The 23680-nt window shown below is 33.4% G+C and overlaps 3 protein-coding genes across 3 annotated transcripts in view; 2 read left to right on the forward strand and 1 right to left on the reverse strand.

Annotated features, from left to right (window-relative positions):
- LOC142977749 (uncharacterized) overlaps positions 1-23680 on the reverse strand; it is a 35720-nt gene that overhangs the window by 3982 nt on the left and 8058 nt on the right. Inside the window, exons 13-19 of the mRNA XM_076121830.1 lie at positions 9059-9234; positions 8717-8772; positions 3817-3959; positions 2120-2304; positions 1503-1600; positions 608-843; positions 64-299 (exon numbers count right to left, since the gene is read on the reverse strand). Coding sequence (XP_075977945.1) covers positions 64-299; positions 608-843; positions 1503-1600; positions 2120-2304; positions 3817-3959; positions 8717-8772; positions 9059-9234 — 1130 coding nt within the window. The remainder of the gene's footprint in view (positions 1-63; positions 300-607; positions 844-1502; positions 1601-2119; positions 2305-3816; positions 3960-8716; positions 8773-9058; positions 9235-23680) is intronic.
- Positions 9401-10916, forward strand: LOC142977722 (dynein regulatory complex subunit 2-like). Its single transcript, XM_076121800.1, has one exon. It carries the CDS (start codon positions 9471-9473, stop codon positions 10914-10916), a length of 1446 nt encoding a protein of 481 aa, XP_075977915.1. The 5' UTR covers positions 9401-9470.
- On the forward strand, positions 13192-23433 carry LOC142977915 (pro-resilin-like). The gene is made up of 3 exons (XM_076122043.1): positions 13192-13349; positions 17661-17768; positions 22595-23433. Exons 2-3 carry the CDS (start codon positions 17661-17663, stop codon positions 22811-22813), a joined length of 327 nt encoding a protein of 108 aa, XP_075978158.1. The 5' UTR covers positions 13192-13349; the 3' UTR covers positions 22814-23433.

Genomic DNA, 23680 nt, shown 5'->3' on the forward strand with positions numbered 1-23680 from the left:
GCAACAAAAATACTATGAAAAAGCCACATCCAACTCGACTAAGTATAATTTGTAAAGTCTTACTTGAAGGATGCAAGAAGTAAAACATGGTTGTTAGAATCCCCTACAATGATATAGCTTTTATGTGTAGCTCCTGCAGTAAGCTGTTCTATATTTTCTGATAGAAAGGCCTGGTTTATTAGCACTAGTTGTACGGTGACTGTATTCTCGTCTATCGGTAACATAGTCAGCTGATACTTTGGTAGAAGACTTATTTGTTTGCGAAGGACATTGCCGGCTGGAGCACCTTTGTTCATTATCTGAAAGTAAAATAAAACTTAGAAAAATAAATATAATAGGTACTTTCCTAATTAATGCTAAGACTATAAGTAACTATTTACTGACTTAAAAACACAATACTAGTATAACTTGCTGTAAATAATTTGGTACCTATTTCTATACTACATAGCATATACTTAGATACTCTTTTCAAATACCACCTTTAAGTTTGATATCAAATGAATGGAACAGTATTTCAAGAAAACGGTCTTATAGTCGAAAAATGCCTAAAATCTACTTTGTATTATACTTAGTACCTATAATTTTTGTTTTTGGAAGTAGAACATACCCTTTCTAAATCTCTAGGATGACTTTCTTCAAGTAACATGAAGTTGACCTTTCCCGCTGTAGCCAACAGCGTACTAAAAGTAGGTCCAATGCCTTTGAGCTGTTTGCTCACATACGGGGAATTTTCCCATAGATGAGCCGTGATACATTTAGCTAAGATAATAGAGTTTAACACAGCTGAGTAGAACTGTGGCTGGCGGGATATGAGGTCGGGCCGAGTGACGAATGATACGAGACCTGTGAAAATGTTGAAATAAACTTTGAAGATATGTATAACCATCTGCATTGGTAGATCCAAGGAGATTCTATGTTTTTGCTGTCTCTCTTAAAAGCACCTGAATTGCTACACTTTTACAAGATAGTAGGTATTCGGTTGATACTAAAGGTATTTAAATTCACATCTCCCAAACTACCATTCTGAATCCACCAGTCGCTATCTGTTCTGAAATCCTGTTTCTCAAGTATTTAATAATGCGGTTCAGTAATAATAAAATAGCATAAACTTATCGTTTGTCAAGTGGTCGGCTTAAAAAACGATCAAAGAAACCCAGAAGTTTTTGAAAACGTCCTTTTCAAGTTAATAAATTGGGCAATGACCCTTTGCGGGAATTCCCAAATATTCGCCCACGTTTCCATTATATCATAAGTCACTTGAATCGCATTCATACTTACTAATAATAAAAATGCAATTTTGTCGTGACCGTCAGATACGCTTTAAAGATAAAACTGCCGAACTGATTTAGGTACGAGTAATTTGGTACTTAGAGAGCAAAAGTTTTTATTGTAAGGGTGAACACGAGATAAACCTTATAACCACAACTATTATATAACAAAAAATACCTACGTACCTACTTACAGTTGAATTGTTAAAATATAATATGCAAGTAGGTACTAACATTTACAAACTCGGTCCGCGATCCTCATAATTTTCATAGCCTCCTGGTTTAACGATGGGTCAGGGATTGCGAGACATCCGAGCACAGCTTGAATTATACTGTCAGGTTTAAGGAAGATATAAATCTTTAATTAAACGATAAAGAAAAGTAAACAATACATTTTCCGGTGGAAAATATCGCCGTTTAATGACATGACAATAGCGATAAAATAGTGGGCGGAGTTGTATTATGTGAAAATGTGTTTGTGGTAAAGTGGCGATTAGATAATTGTTGGTTTTTCCTGGATATTTCTAGCTAAAGTCCGGTTCGTTCTTAGAAATAATCAGTGTTCGTCTAGACTGTCTTGTTGGTGACAACAATCAAGTTGGTTTCAATCATCTAAGTATAAAGCAAAATGAGTTGAGAGAATAAGTCGCTGTTTTGTACCTATTCAAACTAGCGCCTGTAAACATTTTTCTCAAAATTCAATATATCTACCTACTTTAAAAACTAAGTAGATAATGTTCCTATCTTAAACTTTTCTAAAGACTTGCTGAGAACTAAAATATAAAAGATTAATAGCTGGAAAAAGTAATAAGAAACTCATATTCTAATGCAAATATAAAACACGGACTCACCAATTAAGCTTCATCTGTCGTGTGCTAATCTTGCCTTTCATAGGGAAGCGTATGGTGGCAGCAGTATTGTTCCTGTTGAGAGTGTTGAGACATCGGCGCTCGTCCACGCGCAAGTGCATGTCGGCCAGCTCGTGACTTTCGCATATCACTACCAAAAGACGTTCTAGGGACTCTGTGCCTTCTATCTGTTATAACAATAAACTTTGTAAAATTTTGGATTTATGTAATTTTACTAAATATTCAACCTAAAACGACAATTTTATATTCTTTGTCAAATTGATTCCAATTTTTGAAACTAACTCTATCTAGCATGTAGTGTTTGGTATTAGAAGCAATTAACAAATTTTAACACGTTGTATTTCAATTGAACAATATTGCAACCCCTGAAAACTTTCCAAAAAACATTACGTATAGTATTACACAGAAAGATAAACCTATGTGCCTAGTGCCCGAACTTCGATTACTTATTAAAAAAAAACGATTATTACTTATAAATAACAAAACCTATATGTATAACCTTTGCATAAAAAGGGCCACGTTTTGTCATAATACAGTAGCTGCTTAATTATTGTTCAATTAAGCTCAGCTCACTTTGACCTTTGCGCAAAGGTCAATTAAACACATGATGACACTATAAATACTGAACTTTACAGTATGTGGGTGTGGGTGATCATCATCCTGTATCTTTTTTTAACTAAAATAGTGGCTCCAGCTTTGAAATATTGTCTTGGTATGTCTTCCTAATTTGCAAGTAGAAGAATTAACTATATAACTATAGGTTTTATTTGTCACATACGCCAGATTTTTTTCCCACAATCAGTCCCACTCACAACATACTGATATGTCAAAACGTAAAATGATTTTAATTTTGGTATTTAGTGCAAAAGTTAAGCCTTATGATAAACTTGGATACAGGCGAGTTGTAATTACAATATACATAAAATATAAAATATGTATATACATAAAATATTAAGTGTCTTTTATACAAAAACAATAATTTCACTGAACACTGAACTGAAGAAAGCACTCAAGTAGTTAAATTAGCCAGTTTGTACTATACGACTGTACCAACGAACTAATTCTTAAAAGCAAACATCTTTTGAATATTAGTATAGCGTAGATTAATCGACGATCATGACACTAGGTGTAGATCATTAGTACTAAGATTTATTAAACACATCATTTTTCAAATAGGCCTGTGTAATTTATACAAAGTAGATATTAGTAACTCTATACTGTGACAAGGTACGAGCAGATTACAATAAGTTTTATTATAATGCCTTTGTGTAAAGAGGCTTATATTCTGTCCTGTAATAGACTTGTGTAGACAGCTTGTGTGATTACGATGAAGAAATTAATGTTAGGTATATTATAAATCTGAAGGTTACGAGTATAGATTTTGGTACACAGATACACAGGAAGGGCATAATCTGAAATGGCCTAAGATACTTGTTAATCTAAAGCATTTTGAGGTATGAGGCAGGCTAATCAGTATTAAATAAACCTAGGACCCTTAACCCTAATATAAGCTTGAAATAATTGAAATAATAGTACGCAAAAAGATTTATAAAAAAAAAGTTACTACAGAACTAACTAAGTATGGCAAATTTCATGTAAACTGGTCAAGCCATTTACGAGTAACATACGTAATGTATTTTCTCATATAAAGTAATATTTGTATATGCAGGCTACAGTACCTTCATAAGCTGCTTCATAGTTTCCAAGTCCAAATAGAATATAGACATGAGTCGCCCGGCTTCAGTAGACTCAATGCAGCTAGCTTCATCCATAGTTATCAAACCCGCTGTGGCTAAACCGTTCATTGCTTTTACACATAATTCTGGAAATAAGGCATAAATACCTGAAGTCATTTATGTTCTGAGTTTCATAAAATTTTATATCAAAGCTGATGTAGTGTATCCATTTTGCTAAGACATGATTAAAAATGTGGTTGTTAATACTAAGTAATAAATAAACTTACAGTTTGGGTATAAAAAAGTTAGTCAAGTAATATATCTATAGGAATCACATTATAGAAAGGTCAAGTGTACTTTTATTTGAACGGCGTTAGTACGTAGGTATAGTGTGTAGTAGTAGTGATCTAATGTAGCACAACTATAAAAAAGAGGAAATCCTTACAGAGTAGGTATGGCCTATTTACGTATTATAATCAATTTAAGATATTACTATTGTCATTGTTTATTATTCATGACATCCAACAAGGAGATATAGGTCAAAAGTTGCAATACGCTTATGGTGCGAAGATGCATCACACGCCTTCCAACTATTCCACATAAGGGCTTCGTTGAAGAACAACAACGCAGGATATGGAAGAATTAGATACAATCAAGGGCTAAAGCAATTATAATTACAACTAAAGTGAAGATGAATACACATAATTGGCATTCCAATGACGTGATATTTACAATTGCTACGATTTAGCACAAACACACACGTTAAGTTGCCTTCGACGACATCAGAAATAGCTTTACGTTTAAAGGGCATGAAATAAATGCCTGTTAAGGTATAAGAATCGAGCGTTTATGAGTAAATGTATGTATAAACTTTACGTAGTTGATATCATGTGAAATGTTGTGGTTTAACCTTAGAAGGTAAAAATGTTTGTTAGACAAAATAAACTTGATTGTTTGAAAAAATATTTTATTCTTGCAAAAGTCCAGAACGAGGATTTAATTGTTTAACTATATCCTTAGAGCGTATTATTATTCTAAAAACACTTTCTTATGTGCTTGGGATAATGTCGATTTCCATTGCTTATGTACCATCATTAAAAAATAAAATAAACATTTTCTCGCGGTCAGCCGATCGCTTGTACCAAGGATACGTAGAAGATCGCGTGCTATCGACAAATGCTAAGGATCACCGCGTGTGGACAACTCATCCATCAATCACGATCCGGAACTTAAGCGAGGCCATTCAGGAGCTGGGATAGCGAACTTGAGTGTCACGCAATAACTACTACAACTAAGTACTTATGAATCAATTAGTTATTGTATTAAAGATAAGCAACGTAAACGTTGGCATGACAATTTAGACACTTATCTAGAAGGGTGGCAGGTGGCTAATGATAGAGACCGTTGGAGAAGAAAGAAAGAACAACAATGTGACAGTATAGGTTAAAAAAAAGACAGATGTAAACTATTTATGATCACATATTACTTACCAGCATCTAAACTTTTTACGATATTATGATTATGACTCGAAAGATCACTTTGGCATCTTAGTAGAACTTTAAAGCCTTCTTTGTTTACAATATACATTTTAATAATGTAATTCGGTAAACAAAGAGTGACACATACTGACCTTACGGAAAAGTTGTAAGTTAATATTTGACATTATGGCAACATCCGTTAAGTTAGGTTCAGCGATTGACCTTTCATTATAGTAAGACTGTGGATCATCCTAACAATGTTAAGAGTGCGTATTACTACTTATTCTGCGGTATTACTGCATATGGGTCACGATTTTGATGCAAGGACTAAGATAAGTGCGTTGACATCTTCTCATCAGTACTCAAAAAGATAAAATCTGATTTATATGTTAACAACATTCCAATGGCAACGAAAAAAATATGTTAAACTAGCGGACTGGCCGGACTTCGTCCGGGTATTGCACAATTTTATCCCATGGAAATTTTGATCCCATCGATCCCATAAAAACCTTGTCTCGACAGTTACAAACATGTCAAAAAGAAGTATCCAATTTAGTTTAGTTGTTCAAAAGTTATACGCGTAGATACATAGGTACATGTCGATGATTTATGTTTTTTTTTATTTGTTAGATTATAAGTGCATAAGTATTTTTAGATCATTACTTGACAAGACATACTGCCTTTATGTAAAGGACTTCCTCTAGTTGTTTTTATTTCTCACATCTATTTTCTTTGAAAAATGCCTGCTTCATACTCCACTTGGTTCGACCTTATGACTATAATACGCAATATTATATCCATTAACATTTAATTGATAATTGTTGTGACCCAACAACGTCGTAGAAGCAATTATAAGATGATTTTTTATTTTTTGTATCAATAAAACGGCAATTATAACATACGGTGATGACATTAGATTCTCATGTGTAGTTATGAATATATTAAATTATAGATAATACAGATAGATAAAGTAAATATGAATATTTCATAAGCTCATCTATAAAATGCCAGGAATAACATACTAACATCCCAACACCTATAAACAACATTGTTACAATATCTAGGTCTAGATTCTACCGATTAGTCTTGAACTTTACTGGTAGTTCCGTATCCCATTACATTGAACTAGGATGATTAGTTACATGTTTTACTTTTTGGATAGAATTCAGGAAATATATGTATATTATATATATTGATAAATACAATAGAGGCAACGGCTCCGATGTCTTGGTTATGTTTGTATTTGTTTTCGGTTCAATGTAATACTATCCAGATTTAATAGTAGGTATAATGATACTTAGGTAGGTAGGTACTGTTTTATTCAATAAATTGTTGTAAATAACTATAGACTAAAATATTCATTATCAAGTATTCATTTCTAACATTTGAAAGAGAATAAATAAATATGCTGGCAATATAATACACTGCATAGTTACTCATAATAAAATCATGAAAAACTTAAAGAGCATCCATATCACCATAAAAAGGCCGATCATATTATTATTAATTGACTAGCAGTGATGAGTTCAGGTGTAGAGTGATTAATTCAGTAGGTACTGAGTTTAACAAGGCTTTTAAGAGCACACGCCTCGTAGAGTAGCAGAGTATGTCAGTCTCTGTATCTATCTATTTATCTTAATCATTGTGACTCAGTTAATTTGTATAAATCTAAATAATATTTTTAGTCATAAACCAAAAAGTCCCCACCCGCACTTGGCCAGCATGGTGGACTCAAGTCCTAACCTCTCTATCGTTTGGGAGGAGACCCTTGCCCAGAAGTAGGACAGTAATAGGTCAAAAAAAAGAAAAAAGTTATAAACATGTGTAACAACTAAATAGTACAACTTGTACTCCTATGTGACTAGAATATTTTTGTTGATATAAAAATTCTATCAAATAATTCCGTAATGTCGTATTTCTATATAAACAAACAATTTTATAATTTTTTTCCGTAATTAGGATGGCCGACGTATAAGTCACAAAAAATATTGTTATCATAACAATTACATCTACTATTAAGTTTTGATGGGATCTTCCGACAAAACTAATGATTTGAAACTTGTTCAAGTGATTCCGCTATTCTCTCCATTCATCCTTCATTTACCAAGATTTTAAAAATAATGGTGTAATTGAGTTCTCAAAACATTTACAAGCACTTTAACATTGTGATGTCCTTCCACTTTTTTTAAAGAAAGCTAATTTAAAAGGGTAAGGGTAATGATATTATTGGGACGAATTAAAAATATATGCATTCATCTTTACCAATTAAGTTAAACTCATGAATAATGCATACAATTAACACGCTAATACAATTAAAAATTGCTACAGCATTGGTCCAATCGGCATTCATGTGATTGTGAATCCCGAATCTTGAAGCTCGACGATTTAAGTTACTAATAACAGTTGAGTTTTGTATTTTACGGACTATGTTAGAACTAATAATGCCGAAATGTCATATGTCACGTGACATTAAAAAAATATAATATAAATTATAATTTATAAAATTCGGTTATAGCGCAGTTCCGCCAATATTCTCAAAACACAATATTTGTATTTCGTTGTAAGGACAATCAAATGTTATTTAAATCTGTCAATTAATAGATTATACCTTCGCAAATACGTGTTTGTTTCACATAATAGGTTGTTAAAAGTAGAAAAAACCTTTAATTGTAGCCCTCGGTTAAGTTAATAGACGTTATTATGTGCGGCAAATACATGGTTTATAAGATTTTATGCAATAAACGCAAAGATTACAATGAATATTTTCGCTATTACGGACGCTAAATATCATCAATCAAGACTAAGAAATTCTTCATCGAGGAATGTCAAAAAAGCTACCAAAATACATATATTACTGACTCAGCTACCTTAAATCTACCTGCAAATAGCAGCCGTTTCTCTTAAATTGGCTAAACATGTACATATGTTGTTTTATCCAAGAACGTTTCGACGATTTTCTTATGATATCTTGGCCTAAACAGGGGCGTTGTAAGTCATTTTTTTAAAGTATTTTATGAGATACCCGCTTCAAATACGATTAATAGAGTTTTATTGTAGCACAGTCTAAATTCGCTACAGAAATCTATTTCTAGGAGGCCGTGTTGGATCTACACGGATGAATGATGACTCTGCGGTATTCATTCCGACCACAGAGTGCCCGTCAAATGAAATCAAGGGCTAGGCTACATTATATGTATCATTCGAGCGACTTCACTGTTACCTACGTTTTAAATCACAATAACTAAAATGTAATGGTAGGAATATACTCCGATAGGAGCCAATGGGAGTTCGGGCTAAGCTAAGTCAAAGTACCTAGTGATAATGTTTAGTATTAAGTGCTATAGAGGAAATGAAGCAGGTATGTAGTTTAAGACAAATAGTAAATCATTATGTCATAAAAAACTAATTAATAATTGAAAAAATACCTTCAATTTTCTTGGAGATAAGATGTGGAGGTGAATTTATTGGTAAGTTGAGATACCTGAAAAGATATTTCAGTATGTATTATTCATTAATAAAAATTCGTGAACAACAGTTTGGAGCCAGCTCTTGGTTAAACTTAGCAAGTATTGATACAAATAATGATGGATATTAATACACCAACCTAGCTTAGCACCAACCGAAGACTTTCAAAGTTAGATTTAAGAAACATTTGTTCTAATTGGATATAATTATGAATAGGTGAAATACTTTAACGAACTTTTTGCAGCATGCAAATATTTGCATATCATTACACTGTGTTATTTCGTTGCGATAGATAAACTTACTTCTTGGGATCTCGAGCAGCTCGAACGTACAAGAAAGTCGAACGCAACCACTGCACACATTGAGCCACATCGCCTACGGTTCTTAAGGCTGCTTCGCTGTTCAAGTTTTCTGGCAATCGCTTGTGTAAATAACTCTGTAGAGGCTCGCATCCACCCACCAGCGCCTGATAACGAGCCTGTAGTACATTTTTTTTCGTTTAGAATATTGTCCGATGATAATAATTTATGTTGGTCGTTATCTATGTGACCTATTAGTATTAGTATTTTTTTTTGACATACAGTATTGTATCTGACTGAAAAGGTTTTTTTTTCTAGGTGTGCAAAAGTGACAGCTTAGTTTGAGTGACACTTGTAGCATTTTGTAATAAACTTATTTTATATAAAAAACATTGTTGCTTAAAATTTATGCAAAATGGGTATGACAAAAGAAGAGAAGAAGGCAAAGAAAGAGGAGAAGAGACTAGAGAAGTTAAGGCTGGAGGATGAAGCTCGGAAACAGATAAAACGCGATGAACTTAAACGGGAGATTTCTGCCCAGGCACAAAGACGTAGTACACTCGAAAAAAGCTGGCAAGAGATGATGCTTAAAATAAAAGAACCGATATTTAGACAAGACATTCAAGTTATGTGGCATGTATTTGAAAGAGTATATGATAAAAAAGATCATATTATCAAATATACAGTAAAACTCATGAACATAGCTGATGATCAGTTTCAAAGAACCGTAGCTAGCTTCTGTGATACAATCGACAATATGATAAACAAGTTTTTAAATGACTTAGATGACTTGTCGAAAGAAAATGATCGTAGGACCGCTGATCTGTTGAAAAGATCTGATGATGATAGCACTAATATAATGAAAGACCACACAGCAGCTGAAACACATTTGCAGCTTTTGTTGTACCATGGTCATACTACCGCAGACTCAATGGCTTGGACAGCGCGCGGTGAAAATTTAGTAAAAGAGGATGAGGATCGCAGTAAATTCGAAAACGACCGAGAAAATTTACGGTCTTTTCTTGAAAATAATTACAACAGTACTTGGGATGAATATAAAGCTGTACTTCGAGCATATGTACTAGACACTGCGGAAAATCAGAAGGAAGTTCGAAAATTACGACGTAAAGAAAATATGATGGCCGACATAATAGCATCACAAGGGAAGAAAATTGCTAACAGTGATGGGTTGCTCAAACGTCTACGAACAGAATTAGCAGCTTACGAGTCAGGTACAAAACAAGCAGTTTTTAGAGACCGTCGAGATAGACACAGAGATGCATGTTATAGATTAAAGAAAAGTATGTACGATGGAGTTGCAACCGACGTGAGGCAGTTAGCGAGGTTAGTGAGAGTTTCTGACGATGCTGTTGAATGGTTGGATGCAGCTTTTAAAAAAGTTGATAAGATACTTCGTATGGCAGCACTCTGTAGAAAATTTGAAACGCGCCGAGAAAAAGTTCTACCATACGGCTCAGCTATGCCTCATTCCCCAACCCAAGCCAAATTATCAGCCCGAAGACAGCAATCTGACGATGCCATGGTTGTCAACGCTATAACTACAACTACGGGCTTGACAAGGTTATGGCATAAAATATCGAAAGCTGAATTAACGAAGAGAGCCTTGTTTAGGGAAAAAGCATTACTAGAACGCGAGAATGCGTTCTTGATACGCCGATTAGACTACATGGAAGAAAATAATATTACTCCCAATCCAAAAGTTTGCATTTGTACTAAAGACAAGATGGCACGTAAATTAGTTCCACACGATGTAAATCAACCAGTGGCGGTAGAGGCGACCGTGGAAGTCAGCAAAGTTCAACTGCACACCACGGTAGCACCCAGTAGCCATCCACTGTAGTTGATTTTTGCAATTACATTATTTTAATAAATACGTCAGTTACGTATATCCTTGTTTTCGTGTTTCAGCATCACGATGCTCGTTAAAACTCTTCCGTCATAGGTGAATGGTGACATAACATTTTGCAGATTCACAGAGTTTTCATACGCTGTTTCGGTTTATTTCGTCGATCACGGCGCGGCAAGCGCGGGCGTCGCACGCGTATGTCGCAATGAGACAAGCGCAAACGATGATACTTTGACATTACTTACTACGCCTCTAACATTAAGCCATACGTTGCAAGCGGAAAACGTTTTCTATAAAATTCTAATTTAGTGTAGTACATTAACCAAAATATCCCAAAAGTCAAAGCAGCATCTACAATCTCAAATAGAAATCAACCAATCAACACCGCCAGTTCTATTATCCGGTACAGGTAGTACAAGTGTTTGAATTGTGATCTATGACTTGGATCAATTTATTAGCTTTTTGGTATAAGCGTATTATATTATCAAAAAAGTGTAAACTGATCGAATGGGTGTATGATTTCCCCAAATTGCCTATTTGTATACACCAACCCTTACTTGGGGTGTTTGATATAAATAAAATGTTACGGCGGCTTCAATAAGTAACACCGCCCGACGTCGTGGGACAATCGACATTTAAATACTAATGCTTATTGCGTATAGTGCGTTCTAAATAACTGTTTAAAATGCTCCAAATGTATTATAGTCTACCCTGAGCCTGAAAGCCTTTAACCATTGTTATGACAATTTCATTGTTCCGTTATATTGGGAAGGGATTTTTTTATATCTGATCATATGCTATGCAATGTACCAATGTATACGTAAATATCGAATCATCTTTATGTACCATCGGGTCTCGCTACTAGACTATGTAAATAAGAAAAAAATAACAATTTGCTTTCTGTCATTTAATAAAAATAGATAGTTGCATTTAAACTTTTGAAAAAACAGTCATCATTTCATTGATACATCGATAAAATTAACATCACCCTAAATTATTGCTATGAAAATGTGATCCTTAACTGCATTCAGTAAGTTTACTGCAGTTAAGCGTCATATTTCCAATGAAACTTCTTTAAGGAAATACAATTTTAACTGATAATTGCCAGTAGCGGATTAAGTTACATTGTCTTCGTACCTGTTGATATATTTCACAAGCTGAGCGTATTATTAAATTTGAAATAAGTATGTATATTTTCATAAAAAGATTATTATCATCTAGAGATTATGCAACGTTATACATTCAATGTTATTTATGCAGAATCGGTTTACGTTTGCGGTTGTAAAGCAAGTTTGATGGGAACAGCCTGCCTATATTTTAAGAGCGTGCAAAAGATTATAAAAGCTAAGATATGTGATCTACTTCCTCATCATGAGGTATAACAGATAGAGCTTTCACCGACTGATGCAGCAAGGATAGGCATAAGGAAGGAGGCCTGTCCTACTTAGAATAATGAACTTTATTGTGCTTCTTTGGCATATCTATTGTAACATACACGAGCCTAGTCATTCCCATTCGTTGAGATCCGATGTAGTGTTATAAACGTCATCACGATTTGCGTTACAAAGATTTTAAGAATAATCACGTTCGATCAGTTTCCTTGTTAAAATTCAGTCTGGACATAACAAGACATTAAAAAATATATTATTGCTTTATAGTAACTTAAGTGAATAATGTATATATTCATTAGGATGAGACGTATAGTTATACCTTTTTTGTTATTATATACGGGTTTGCAAATGTATATAATATATATTTTTCTGAGTAAATAAACGGTTTCGACCTGAACGTAAAAAAATATTAAATTAATCCAGAAACGTACTAAGATAAGGGATTAATCTTTGAGTAACTGCACAAGGACCCGTTACACACGCAATAGAGCCTTAAAATAATTAAAATAAAGGTTCACGGTCACTTGATTTGGTATTTTAATTGGTTTATAAGCGAGAAGGCAGACACAAAAGTCATCACATTATGAAATAATTACCGGTACAATGCCAACAAAAGGCACACATGCGTTACGAAAATCTGATGTTTGGTAAATTTTGATCACGCGATAGAGTAAAGCTCATATGATATTGGATGAGTTTTCATGTGTATTGTTGACCTGCAAATTAGGGTCGGCTGAAACGTGTGGTATGGCTGGTTCGTTGGTGGCAACTGATGATATTTAGTCACGGTTATCGACGTAGTATCAACACCGAGATCTGTACGTTTGGAGTTTGGAGGGACATCCATCACGATAGGGCGACATTGCGGCATCTTCGCTACGTCGGGGAGCCGTGGGGTGCGTATATAAGACGCGGACGAGGTCGGGGCGCGCCACCAGTTAGCTTTGCACGCTAAACAACGATCATTGTCACCGGTACCGATTGTTACAAGTTGTGTACAGTGTCGTGCTATTTGTGTACTTACGTGCCTTCAAAGGTGAGTAATCTTGAGAAATGGGTTTCATGTTAAGTTCACTCAGTCACAAGTTCGACTTGTCCTGATTCTGTTTGATAAAATTTTATAATAGTTGTATCATGAACAAAATTAGAATACCTTATAATAATGGAAATATTTCCAAATAAAACAAATTGATGTATAAAAATAAAGTTATTAACTTGCATTACTTAAATTTTAAAATATGTATAGAGAACAATTTCGCAATAGTATATCTACTTAAATAACAATATTATGTTAATCTGTTTACTTATTCACGCTCGTCTAAACTATATTTATGCGTTATTGTAATAAGTTGGTCTAGTTAAACGCACATTAAAACGCTTCTATGAAGATGAGCCTTACTTCTTACACAAGAAATTCGATACAGTAAATCAACTTCGTAGAAAAAACTTGCTCTACCGCATTGATAGCATTTATCTCAACATGATGGTGTACGTTGACATGAAAATAGATTGAAAAAAACGTGAGAAGTTTTATATGTATTACAATATTGATTTATTGCATACCATTACCATTGGTAACTTAGCAAACAACTGCGAAAATGCAATGTCGTCACCTTTGCCATTTCTTCGTAAGACAGAGGCTGCAGCCCGTTGATTCAGTAGCATTTCCCACGGTAAAATCGGGCCATAAAGTATACTCGATGTAAAAAAAAACACGAGACAGCTGATGGATAGATAACTAATACATACAAGTTGATTCCGATTACCGTGATATGATGAAAACATTACTATAAGTAATAATGCCAGTTAGAGCAGTACAAATTTCCAAATTACAAATTAAAAAAATCACTAACAGAGTAATATAGATTTGCAACTATAACGGTTTTATGGCAAACATTTTAATAAGATTATGACCTAACCGGAAAGAAATTACCGATTTAAAGATGACTATTAAAATACTTGAGATCGTGTATTAAAAAATTACTTATTAGCTGGCTGGGTACGGCATCAAAAGCACTCATTTTCAAAAAAAAACTCAACACACGCAAGATTATTTAACCTAGCATATTGTACTCATTACGAGTGTATAATTAGACCCTAACCAGTAATTTAATAGACTGCACAATGCATAAAACAAGGTTAGCGTTCTTATTTTTTACCGAAGATTATGATGTCAAACATCTTGCTAAATCATGTCCTGCTGAATCTTTAACAAACTGAACGCTGAGCATCCAAAATTACACGATTCATACGGCTATTTACGCTGTACGCCCCGCCTAGTCATAGTAAACTACAATTACCCGTGAAGCGACGTAAACGATTAGTTCGCACGCGCTGTTCATTAACTTGCTATCGTAAACCTAGAAACAGTGAGAATGACATTTTGTTCGCCGGCATCGACAGATCACACACGATAACGCTGGATTCTGGCTCATGGGATTTTTAGTATTGTTAATTGAGAGCAAGGACTGCCAAAATTCAATAGCTGTCAAATTGAACTATGAGAAAGAATGTTCTAAGAATTTTCGGAACATAACTTGAATGAGATTTTTTTATCTGTGTTGGGAAATTCATGACCTTTAAATTGTAAAGTTTATTCATATTATTGTGAGCATTGTTTTAAATAGTATAATACTTTAAACTATATACCTACATATAATGTTATTATCTGCGTGGTTCGTTATCCATATGATCTTTGTTTGTTAGTTAACAACAAATTAAGTCATACAGAATCGAACAAATTGTGTTGCATGGTATTTAAGACAATGATCACATCATTAAATAGACATAATTTTTAAACACTGTACACGCCTGACTTGAGTTCACAAGAAAACACATGCCTATAAGACAAGAGGATTTCTTAAGAGACATGCCGCTGCATATTTCCTCGGCTTTTCATTAACAAAAACCGCCGAATAAGTGCGCAATCACACGTCCGCATGCGAGATTGCGGTGCGCGACAACACAAAGCAATTCCCCACAGGAATCGATCACGCGAGGCCAGGCAAATCTCAATTATTGGCAATGGCATACCTGCCTCAATGTTTTATGCAGATTGCCGCCAATGTTCCCTATCAGGCATTGTTTATAATAATTAGCCTTTTTGTGAATATCTGATTAGTGTAATCATAATATAATTTGTTCGTTTTCGTAATCAATATTGAGATTTATGAATGAAATTATACAATGGCGATACTTTAATTGATCATTTTGTTATTTCGATTTTATGAACACGCGTGACATAAAACTATTCATGAATCTTGAGTTCAATTTAACAAAGAAGTTTAATAGATAGTTAAGTATTAAAGAATCGTAGAAATAATTGTCTTAAATACATATGTTGTTGCATCCTTTACGGAGAACAATTTTGAATTCATTTAACATAGCGACACTTGCAATCGCGACGAGCGTCGGTGTCGTCGTGAGTTCAAATTCTAACCTGTTGAACTATTGCAATGGTCGACACTTAACACAAAGTATTTAATTAGGTATGCGTGTAAGCTTAAGAATATTTTGTGAATTAAACTCACAGCTAATCCTCTAATAATAATAATTACTTAGGCAGTTACTTAATACTTAATTCTAGGCAAGTGTGAGAAAGGTTACATGGAAACCTGCGCGTTACAAAAACATAAGACTTAAGATAATTACAGTAATTGTCACTCTATAGCTATGTAGTTAATGAGACATTTATTCCACGGGTAGATTATCGATATCTTTTCAATGACCTGTTTTTATACTTGTGAAGTGTCCTGTTCAGTTAAGGTACCTTTATGTTAATGATCTTAACCCGGACCTACTACGTACCTACACGACGTAAACAATGATTGCTTTTAAGTAATGAGGATGCATGTCACTGAGTAGTTATGCAGTTTTGGAAACCTATAATTTCTGATCTTTAATCTTATGCGCTTGTCAGCATCTACTACTTTATAAACCTACTAGGTATGTTGTTTCATTATGTTTTACTTGCTCTTCTGATTCTCTCCGTCTCCCTAATAAGCTATGAACAGAACGCCGAGAAGTGCTTTACGTATTTAATTGTTAATAAAAACTCACGACGCTATTAAATCAAGTTAAGGCCCTGCGTGCACATGTGTCCATGTCATCTTTATCCTTAGATTTTATAAGTTGATAATGTCAATATAACAATCATCGCGACAATAGTTATCTTTATGCCCTTGGCCTTATTTATACCCTAGATGATTTATTTGAAATCCAACGGTCTATGCACATGACAGACGCATCTTTAAATACATAGATTTATGTGCAAACAGATTAAACGTAGACATTCTTTACCCACATTAACTTATTAATTACTTATTGTTTTAATTGAAGAAGAATCCACGGAAATGTTAAATGCATATTAAATCATGAACATCGTTCAAGGTATTATAATTTATAATTATTAAATTTTAATAATAGTCGGTTCTGTTGTGGTGTTTAACGGCAACTATAGTACGTGCAGCGGAGTGTAGCGAACATATATGTACATTGAATGAGTTTTATACTATTGGAATCCATTGTTGTCAATAGGATAAAAGGGAACTTATAATATTATTCATTGAAGTTTTAATCCTTGTTTTTGGGGTCCAACATTCTGACGATTTAGGCAGTGCTCTTTTTAACGAATATTTTCTCACCGAAAATGTCATACCAGTCACAATTTATTCTACCCGATATCGAATAACAGGCATTAAATTAAGAACAAGATACCTTAAAAAACCTTAGGAATTTATTGGTATTGGTTCTTAGTGGCCCGCTTAACAAATCATTATTTTTACTTTTATTCTGACTACAAGATATTGATAAAAATGTCACGATAAGACACCCAAAATATTCACATTTTCTTTTTTATATAAGTATTATTTTTTCCTTTTTTTCATATTATTGAGAAAAGTGTCATTTGGGGATAAACGTAGCAATGAGGAATGATTTCATGAAGTAGACACGCAGAAGACGTTACATTAAATACATTTTTGAGTTTTACAAAAGATAAATTATAACATTTTATAAAACTTTTGTAGCTTTTTTTGTTAACGACGATAAATCTGATTAAGTAACTAAGCTCACTGAACCTAAATTATGACTATTTTAATAAGATCGTATCTCAATAGATAAATTATTCATTTTAAACAAAAAACAATGGGTGCATAATGCAAATTTCATGTAAAGAACAGATGTCCGAAATTAAAAATAAATAAAAATTGAGCCACTGGAATACATTATCCAAATTAACATATTATTGAAATAAACTATTTAGAATCACTGCATAATTCAAATGTAACTTTTAGCAAGTTATGATTTAGAACTGCTTTACTAAAGTATTTTTTTTATTGTGTGCCAGATGTCGTCAACAAAGTGGTTGGTGTGTGCACTCGTCATCGTGTGTGTGAGCGTGAGGCAAGCTACGGCTGCGCCCGCGCCACAGGAGCAAGAATATCCACCTATGCCAGTAAGTTTGAACTCTAACATAAATGAAAACTTTACGCGTTTTATGCAATATTCGGATCTGCAATAAGGTGAGGCGGAGAACTTTAAATTTAATGGTAAATTCAACAATTATTCTTTTGTCGGTTCAACTCTGACTGATCAATTTCCATAGGTATCTAAAAAAAAGTTGAAGTTCGTCTCAAGCGCATTCTTTCCAAGAAACTATGTATTGAAGTCATGGTTCCCCGTACAATAATGCTCTGAAGATGACTCCTTGGAAACATCTATCATACATTCTTTTGATGCTTATCCATATTGAGAACAAACAAACAAATATTTTCCCTTATCTAGAACAAACGTAGGCAGATGCAGCCTTTAATTAACTCTTAATTGTGCTACATATTACAAGAATGCAATTACAAAGTTATACGTCGAATATTATTATCTCTTCTTTTGTATCATAATTACCGATGACAATGACTACCCGTATTTTAAATTCCTTAAATTCTTGATATTGTATGGTTAATTTTATATTAATGGATTTATTGCCTTTATCGAGTTTCTTAATAGCGCTAAGTACCTGTTTCTGAACTTTTATTGTCTTACTACAATTATAATTCGCCACCCATGTCCTTTTTTGGATGATAATTATACCTTGTCGATAATTCGGTAATTATGGTAGATATGATATTTCCTTAAAGCTGCACGTCAATAACAATAATTATTATCGCTTATCAACACATTTCTTTACTCATATAAGGGTAAGTTGGTGACACTGACATTTTACTTATATTCAGAACCAGTTTTCTTCCAATTCTGTAGGTATTTTTTTGATGATATGAAATTTCGAACAGGTGGAAAAGTTCCAGAATTCAAAGTCATGTTCAAATAATTTTTAACGGCCTAAAGCATGAAATATATACATATACTTGTTAGTGCATAAACGCTGTTTATGATCACATAAATCATTCAATCAATTAACATGTCGTAAAAGCTAAATTAATATAATATAGTATACCTATTAGTTGTTTTTACAACTAAAAGTTGTCTGCCTTAACATATAAACGAGACGGCAAGGATGCTCGTCGGCAATAATTTAAACAAAACGTGAATACCTTTGACCTACGGCATTATGACTATGGCAAGTTTAACTCTGTACATGTTACATTACGACACATTCGAGCTAACAATAAAACAAAAATAAAATGAATATTCGTCGATACGATGATCCTGCGAATTATGTAATTAGTTTCACAGGCTATGTAAGTCAATGTTGAAATTATGCATGCAATTTCAGCTGAACAATAGCAATCTTTAAATTTAGTTGTGCTATTTACTGTGCCCAAAATTACTTACTTATTTGTATGAGATGTTATATTCTTTGGTTACTTCTGTTTTTGTTTCCCTTTATCTTAAAAGTATTGATCGGTCATGAAAAGTATTGAGTATACAAGGCTCTATATGCAGTAATTGGTGGATAAGAAAATACCTTTAAAAAGAAGGCATAAATGCAGCAGTAGTTTCAATGTAGCAAGCTTCAGTTAACAATATTCAATTACGAAGTAACAAGAGTGTTAATAGCACGATGTCAATGAAGAATAGATGTCAAAGAGAAAAATAATCGTTTTGTCACGCATCACGATCGAGCTGCAATAACTCTTATAAAACAATACCTGTCAAAAGTTCATTATAAGATAAACAGCTATTAGCATAAATATGCAGTTACTAATTTAAACGGTGCATAATAAGCTGTAATGAGATTGCTCTTTGACGCGCGATTTGTTCGGAATAATCAATATTTATGTAACGTTGAACATAGATGATAGGTACGTAGACATTTGCTAATTACTTAACATGACAATGATAGTAATTTTATACTCGTCTTCTGAAATCGCTTTCAGGGTAAGCTTGTATGAGTAGTTATACCATCTTATTTTGGTACGTGAGTCACCGTATCCGCAATTAATTCCTAGGTAGTATTTATTTTATAAAACCTTATATATTATTTAGTATACCAAGTCATTGACTTTTCAGTTAAGCCTTGAAATGAGAAACAACAGCAGGATTAGTTTAAAATCGTATTTAGATACAATTATTTTTAAAATTTTATTTTTTTGGTTACATTTAAGATTTTTTATCGATTTTATAACGATTTGGATAATCAAGGTCACAACGTAATGATAATGTCAAGATCGTAATAATGATTGTGTAACTTTTTTTGGCTTGATCTATGTCTGAGAAAATCCGTTGTAGTTCTGAATTCAAGCTCAAAGATTTAAAGATAAAATATTTTATGAGTTCAGTTTTATCTCTGTAACAAAACAATGTTGTAATTGAGTTCTAAGTTGTGATAAGCTGATGGTTGAGTCGTGTAATCACAGCTATTATAGACATCGGGCTTAGCTTCTGACATTAAGATGTTTATCTGATGAAGCATACGCTCGCAGTTCGCGAACGTCCTTTATTCAATAACGTGTCTATTTATATCAAATTCAAATAACTATTTTCAAATAAGTACCTACTGCTTTTAAACTACTTAGTATGTTATATTAGGAAGGCAGGTAGAGTTCACCTAATCTTTAAATTGAGTACAATAAATACCCCATGCGTGTACGGAGTAGCGTGACGTGTGTTAGAATAAAATAACACAGAACTTTCCATATTAGGGAAAACAGGTGAGCTGTATTCTTTGCCCTGTGGGACACCTAAGAGTGAGACAAAAAAAATCATTGAAATCGTATAACAATCGTACAATTACAATATTTTGTTCTTACACACTATAGGAGCTTTAACGACTGAAGTCTTAACGATTTGCAGGAAATTGAATGTTTTTTAAAACTGTTGCCGTAACAAAGTGTTGGTTTATAGCTTTCGTTATAACCATAATAGGTTTGCGTAAGGGTTAACAATGATACAAGTGTTTACCTATGCACAACAATGATCTATTCCGTTGTTATACCATCGATATAGTATTGTTCGTCTGCAGTGGAGTATACGACCACGTCCGTGCACTATCAGGTGCATCTCGCCAACATTATGTTAACCATGTGAACATTTGCAACGCAAACTCGACTAATTGGACGCAATTGCGTTTAACCGCCTTTGTGAGCGTTACACCTCTTATCTCAGATTAATTGCAAACGCTACACAATAAAAACTAATTGAATCACGTGTACTGAAAACGTAGAGACCAAAATTGTAATTTTATTCTCTTAATGCATATTTTATAATCCTAATTGTGTCTACTGGTATAATTATTCTATGTCTAAAACGGTATTTTGCAAGATATTATGATGCTGATGGCGTAATGGTAAAGTGTTCCCCACGCTACTATCATTGCGTAGGGTTAGAATGTCCCATGAACTAAATTTTACATAGAATTTGTGTTTTAAATTAAGTATCTGTAGTATTATATTGGATAGATACGTACATACATACAGATACTTAATTTGGCATAGGAGTATAACATAAATTTTCTAAGATGTCGTGCACTTTACGATTGGTGTTTTAGGTTACATTGAGGTCATAGATGAAGGTGACTAAATAAGTAAAGTTATGTCTAACGTATCATTAATATTTAAATTTTGAACTCAGAGTATACTCGTAATTCAGTTGTCTTAATAACGTTGCACATCGTCGCATAAATTACTAAGTATTGCTACGACGCAGGTGTCCTACTCATAGTATGCAATCAAGAAATATATTAACGGGGACGATAATGTAATTTAATATCCTTTTTTTTTTTGTAATATTATTGGCCTGTTTCAATCGCAGATGATTCAAATCATCTTCTTGTAACATAAAGTATACAAAGTGCAATGAAAATTATATTTTTTTATATTTAAGTATACAAACTAATATCTGCACAGATTCATTGCAAACAGCATTTTTTTTACTATTTACCACAATGATGAAATTATACGTTTTCAGTGCTCTTGCACCCACTTTCCAAATAACTCAAAAGTGCATACGTGACATCGAAATAGGCAGTAAGCGGATGCAATTATAATGTGAATACAAAAATGCACACGTTTTACGAACTGTCTATCTGATTGTTCATTGTACGCTCGCTTTATAACAGTGGCTTACTTTCTGAGAGATGCATCATTAAATCTAATTAACTTACTACTGAGTAAGTAGGAACTACATTTTGCGTTCCGCGTTTACAGGGTTTACTATGTTATGTTTGTGTTTTATCAATGTTTTTATTTTTTTTAATTGAAAATTAGTGTTTAGTGTTACTCTGTAAAAAAAAGTTTATATTGTAAATAGTTTACATGTAAAATAAAATCAATGTTGTGCGTCATAATGCAGACGATTTTTCAGAAAATGCTGAGATTAAAGAAAGTTTATATCCTTAAGAAACGTCCGCCACTTTTGCAAATCCAACAATGTGTAACGGGTAGTACGGAGCCTTAATTTTGTGTTTCTTATTTTATTTTGATTTCGCAATCAGACATCCTTTTACTTTTATTACACTAGCAAATAAAATTAAATATACTTATGTTCAGATAATATAGTTTCTATTTTATTACTTCGCTCTAGAATAAAAGACATAAACGCGTTCAATTAAAAAACTATTTCTTATAATTATTATGACATTAGATTTAACTCACTTTTAACAATACATTTTAACCACAAGTTTCGATGGTTAGAGAGTTAGAGAGACCATACAGTTTTTTTTTAGAGGTAATAATTTGTCATATTTTTTTACAGCCTATGATTGGCCCTCTGCAGGGCTAAGGCCAGGCAAATATATTACGATGTACATTATTCTTACTCTCTCCAAATAAAAAGGAGATTCTCCGTCTTTGTCAAACAAACGCTAATATTATTTCTGTTCCGCAGTACGAGTACAAATACGACGTGGAAGATCAAGAAAAAGCTCTCTACTTCGGGGCCAACGAATCAGGAGATGCTCAAGGCAAAGTAGTTGGAGGCTACAGAGTCTTATTGCCCGATGGTCGTCTTATGACGGTCGAGTACTTTGTTGAAGGAGAGAGTGGCTTCGTCCCTAAGATCAGCTTTGAAGACAACGCTAACCCCTTCGGCAAAGGAAAGAAGTAAACAGACGTCAACAAGACTGGCTTCGCGATGATTGATAGTTCAAATACCTACTAACTGCGAATCGATTTGTGAATCCCATGCCGATTTTGTGAAAAATGTATACGATAGTGATGGAGTACAGTGATAAATCAACGCATGACATTCAAAAATCGAAATTATAAAGAAAATTATTTTCGTTTTCGAAAACAAAATTATCGAGTACAAATCTGTTCAGATTTACTAATGTTTTTAATGAAAATGTTGGATACGAAGTGATATTTTGTGATACAACTAAACTTAATAATATTTTGGAAAATATATTTGGAAATTAGAAGAAAACGAGAGTAGCTTTCTTTAATACGAATATAAATATATAATATGTTTAATATCATATGAAAGTAAGTGTATATTAATAATCTAGATAGTAGAACTCATTCGCATAAGATGTACAGTCAGCGATCTCTAATAAATTGGTGTACGCAAGTATCAAGTTACCAATACTGTGATGAACGGTTAATATAGGCCAGAACAAATACGTTAACAAATTAACATACAATGTACTGTATGTATCGATTAGCACTTAATTTCATGTAGATTTTGATAATAAATAATTTTGATAAATATTTTTGTATTGAAATTAATATTGCTGTTTTATTTCTATTCCCCAAGTAAGGTTTAACATTCTGATACCAGACATAAATACTAATATTTGTAGACTCTTTAACATTAGGGCACATAACGTTGGTAATATCCTTATACTTGTCAGTCCCTACACAAAAATCAAAATTAATTTTAGAGCTAAACAACCGCCATTTGCCGTGATGGCCGCCTTTGATGAAAATGTATTACTTCAAGTAAATAAGTCATTAAAAATATATAGACACATTA

Source organism: Anticarsia gemmatalis, chromosome 13 (assembly GCF_050436995.1).
Source record: "Anticarsia gemmatalis isolate Benzon Research Colony breed Stoneville strain chromosome 13, ilAntGemm2 primary, whole genome shotgun sequence".
NCBI classification, from domain to species: Eukaryota; Metazoa; Arthropoda; class Insecta; order Lepidoptera; family Erebidae; genus Anticarsia; species Anticarsia gemmatalis.

Excerpts from the sequence above, each read along its gene's own strand:
- LOC142977722 (XM_076121800.1), top strand. The coding sequence starts at position 9,471 with ATGGGTATGACAAAAGAAGAGAAGAAGGCAAAGAAAGAGGAGAAGAGA.
- LOC142977915 (XM_076122043.1), top strand. The coding sequence starts at position 17,661 with ATGTCGTCAACAAAGTGGTTGGTGTGTGCACTCGTCATCGTGTGTGTG. Across the intron at positions 17,769-22,594 it reads AAGAATATCCACCTATGCCA|TACGAGTACAAATACGACGT; the intron begins GTAAGTTTGAAC and ends TCTGTTCCGCAG.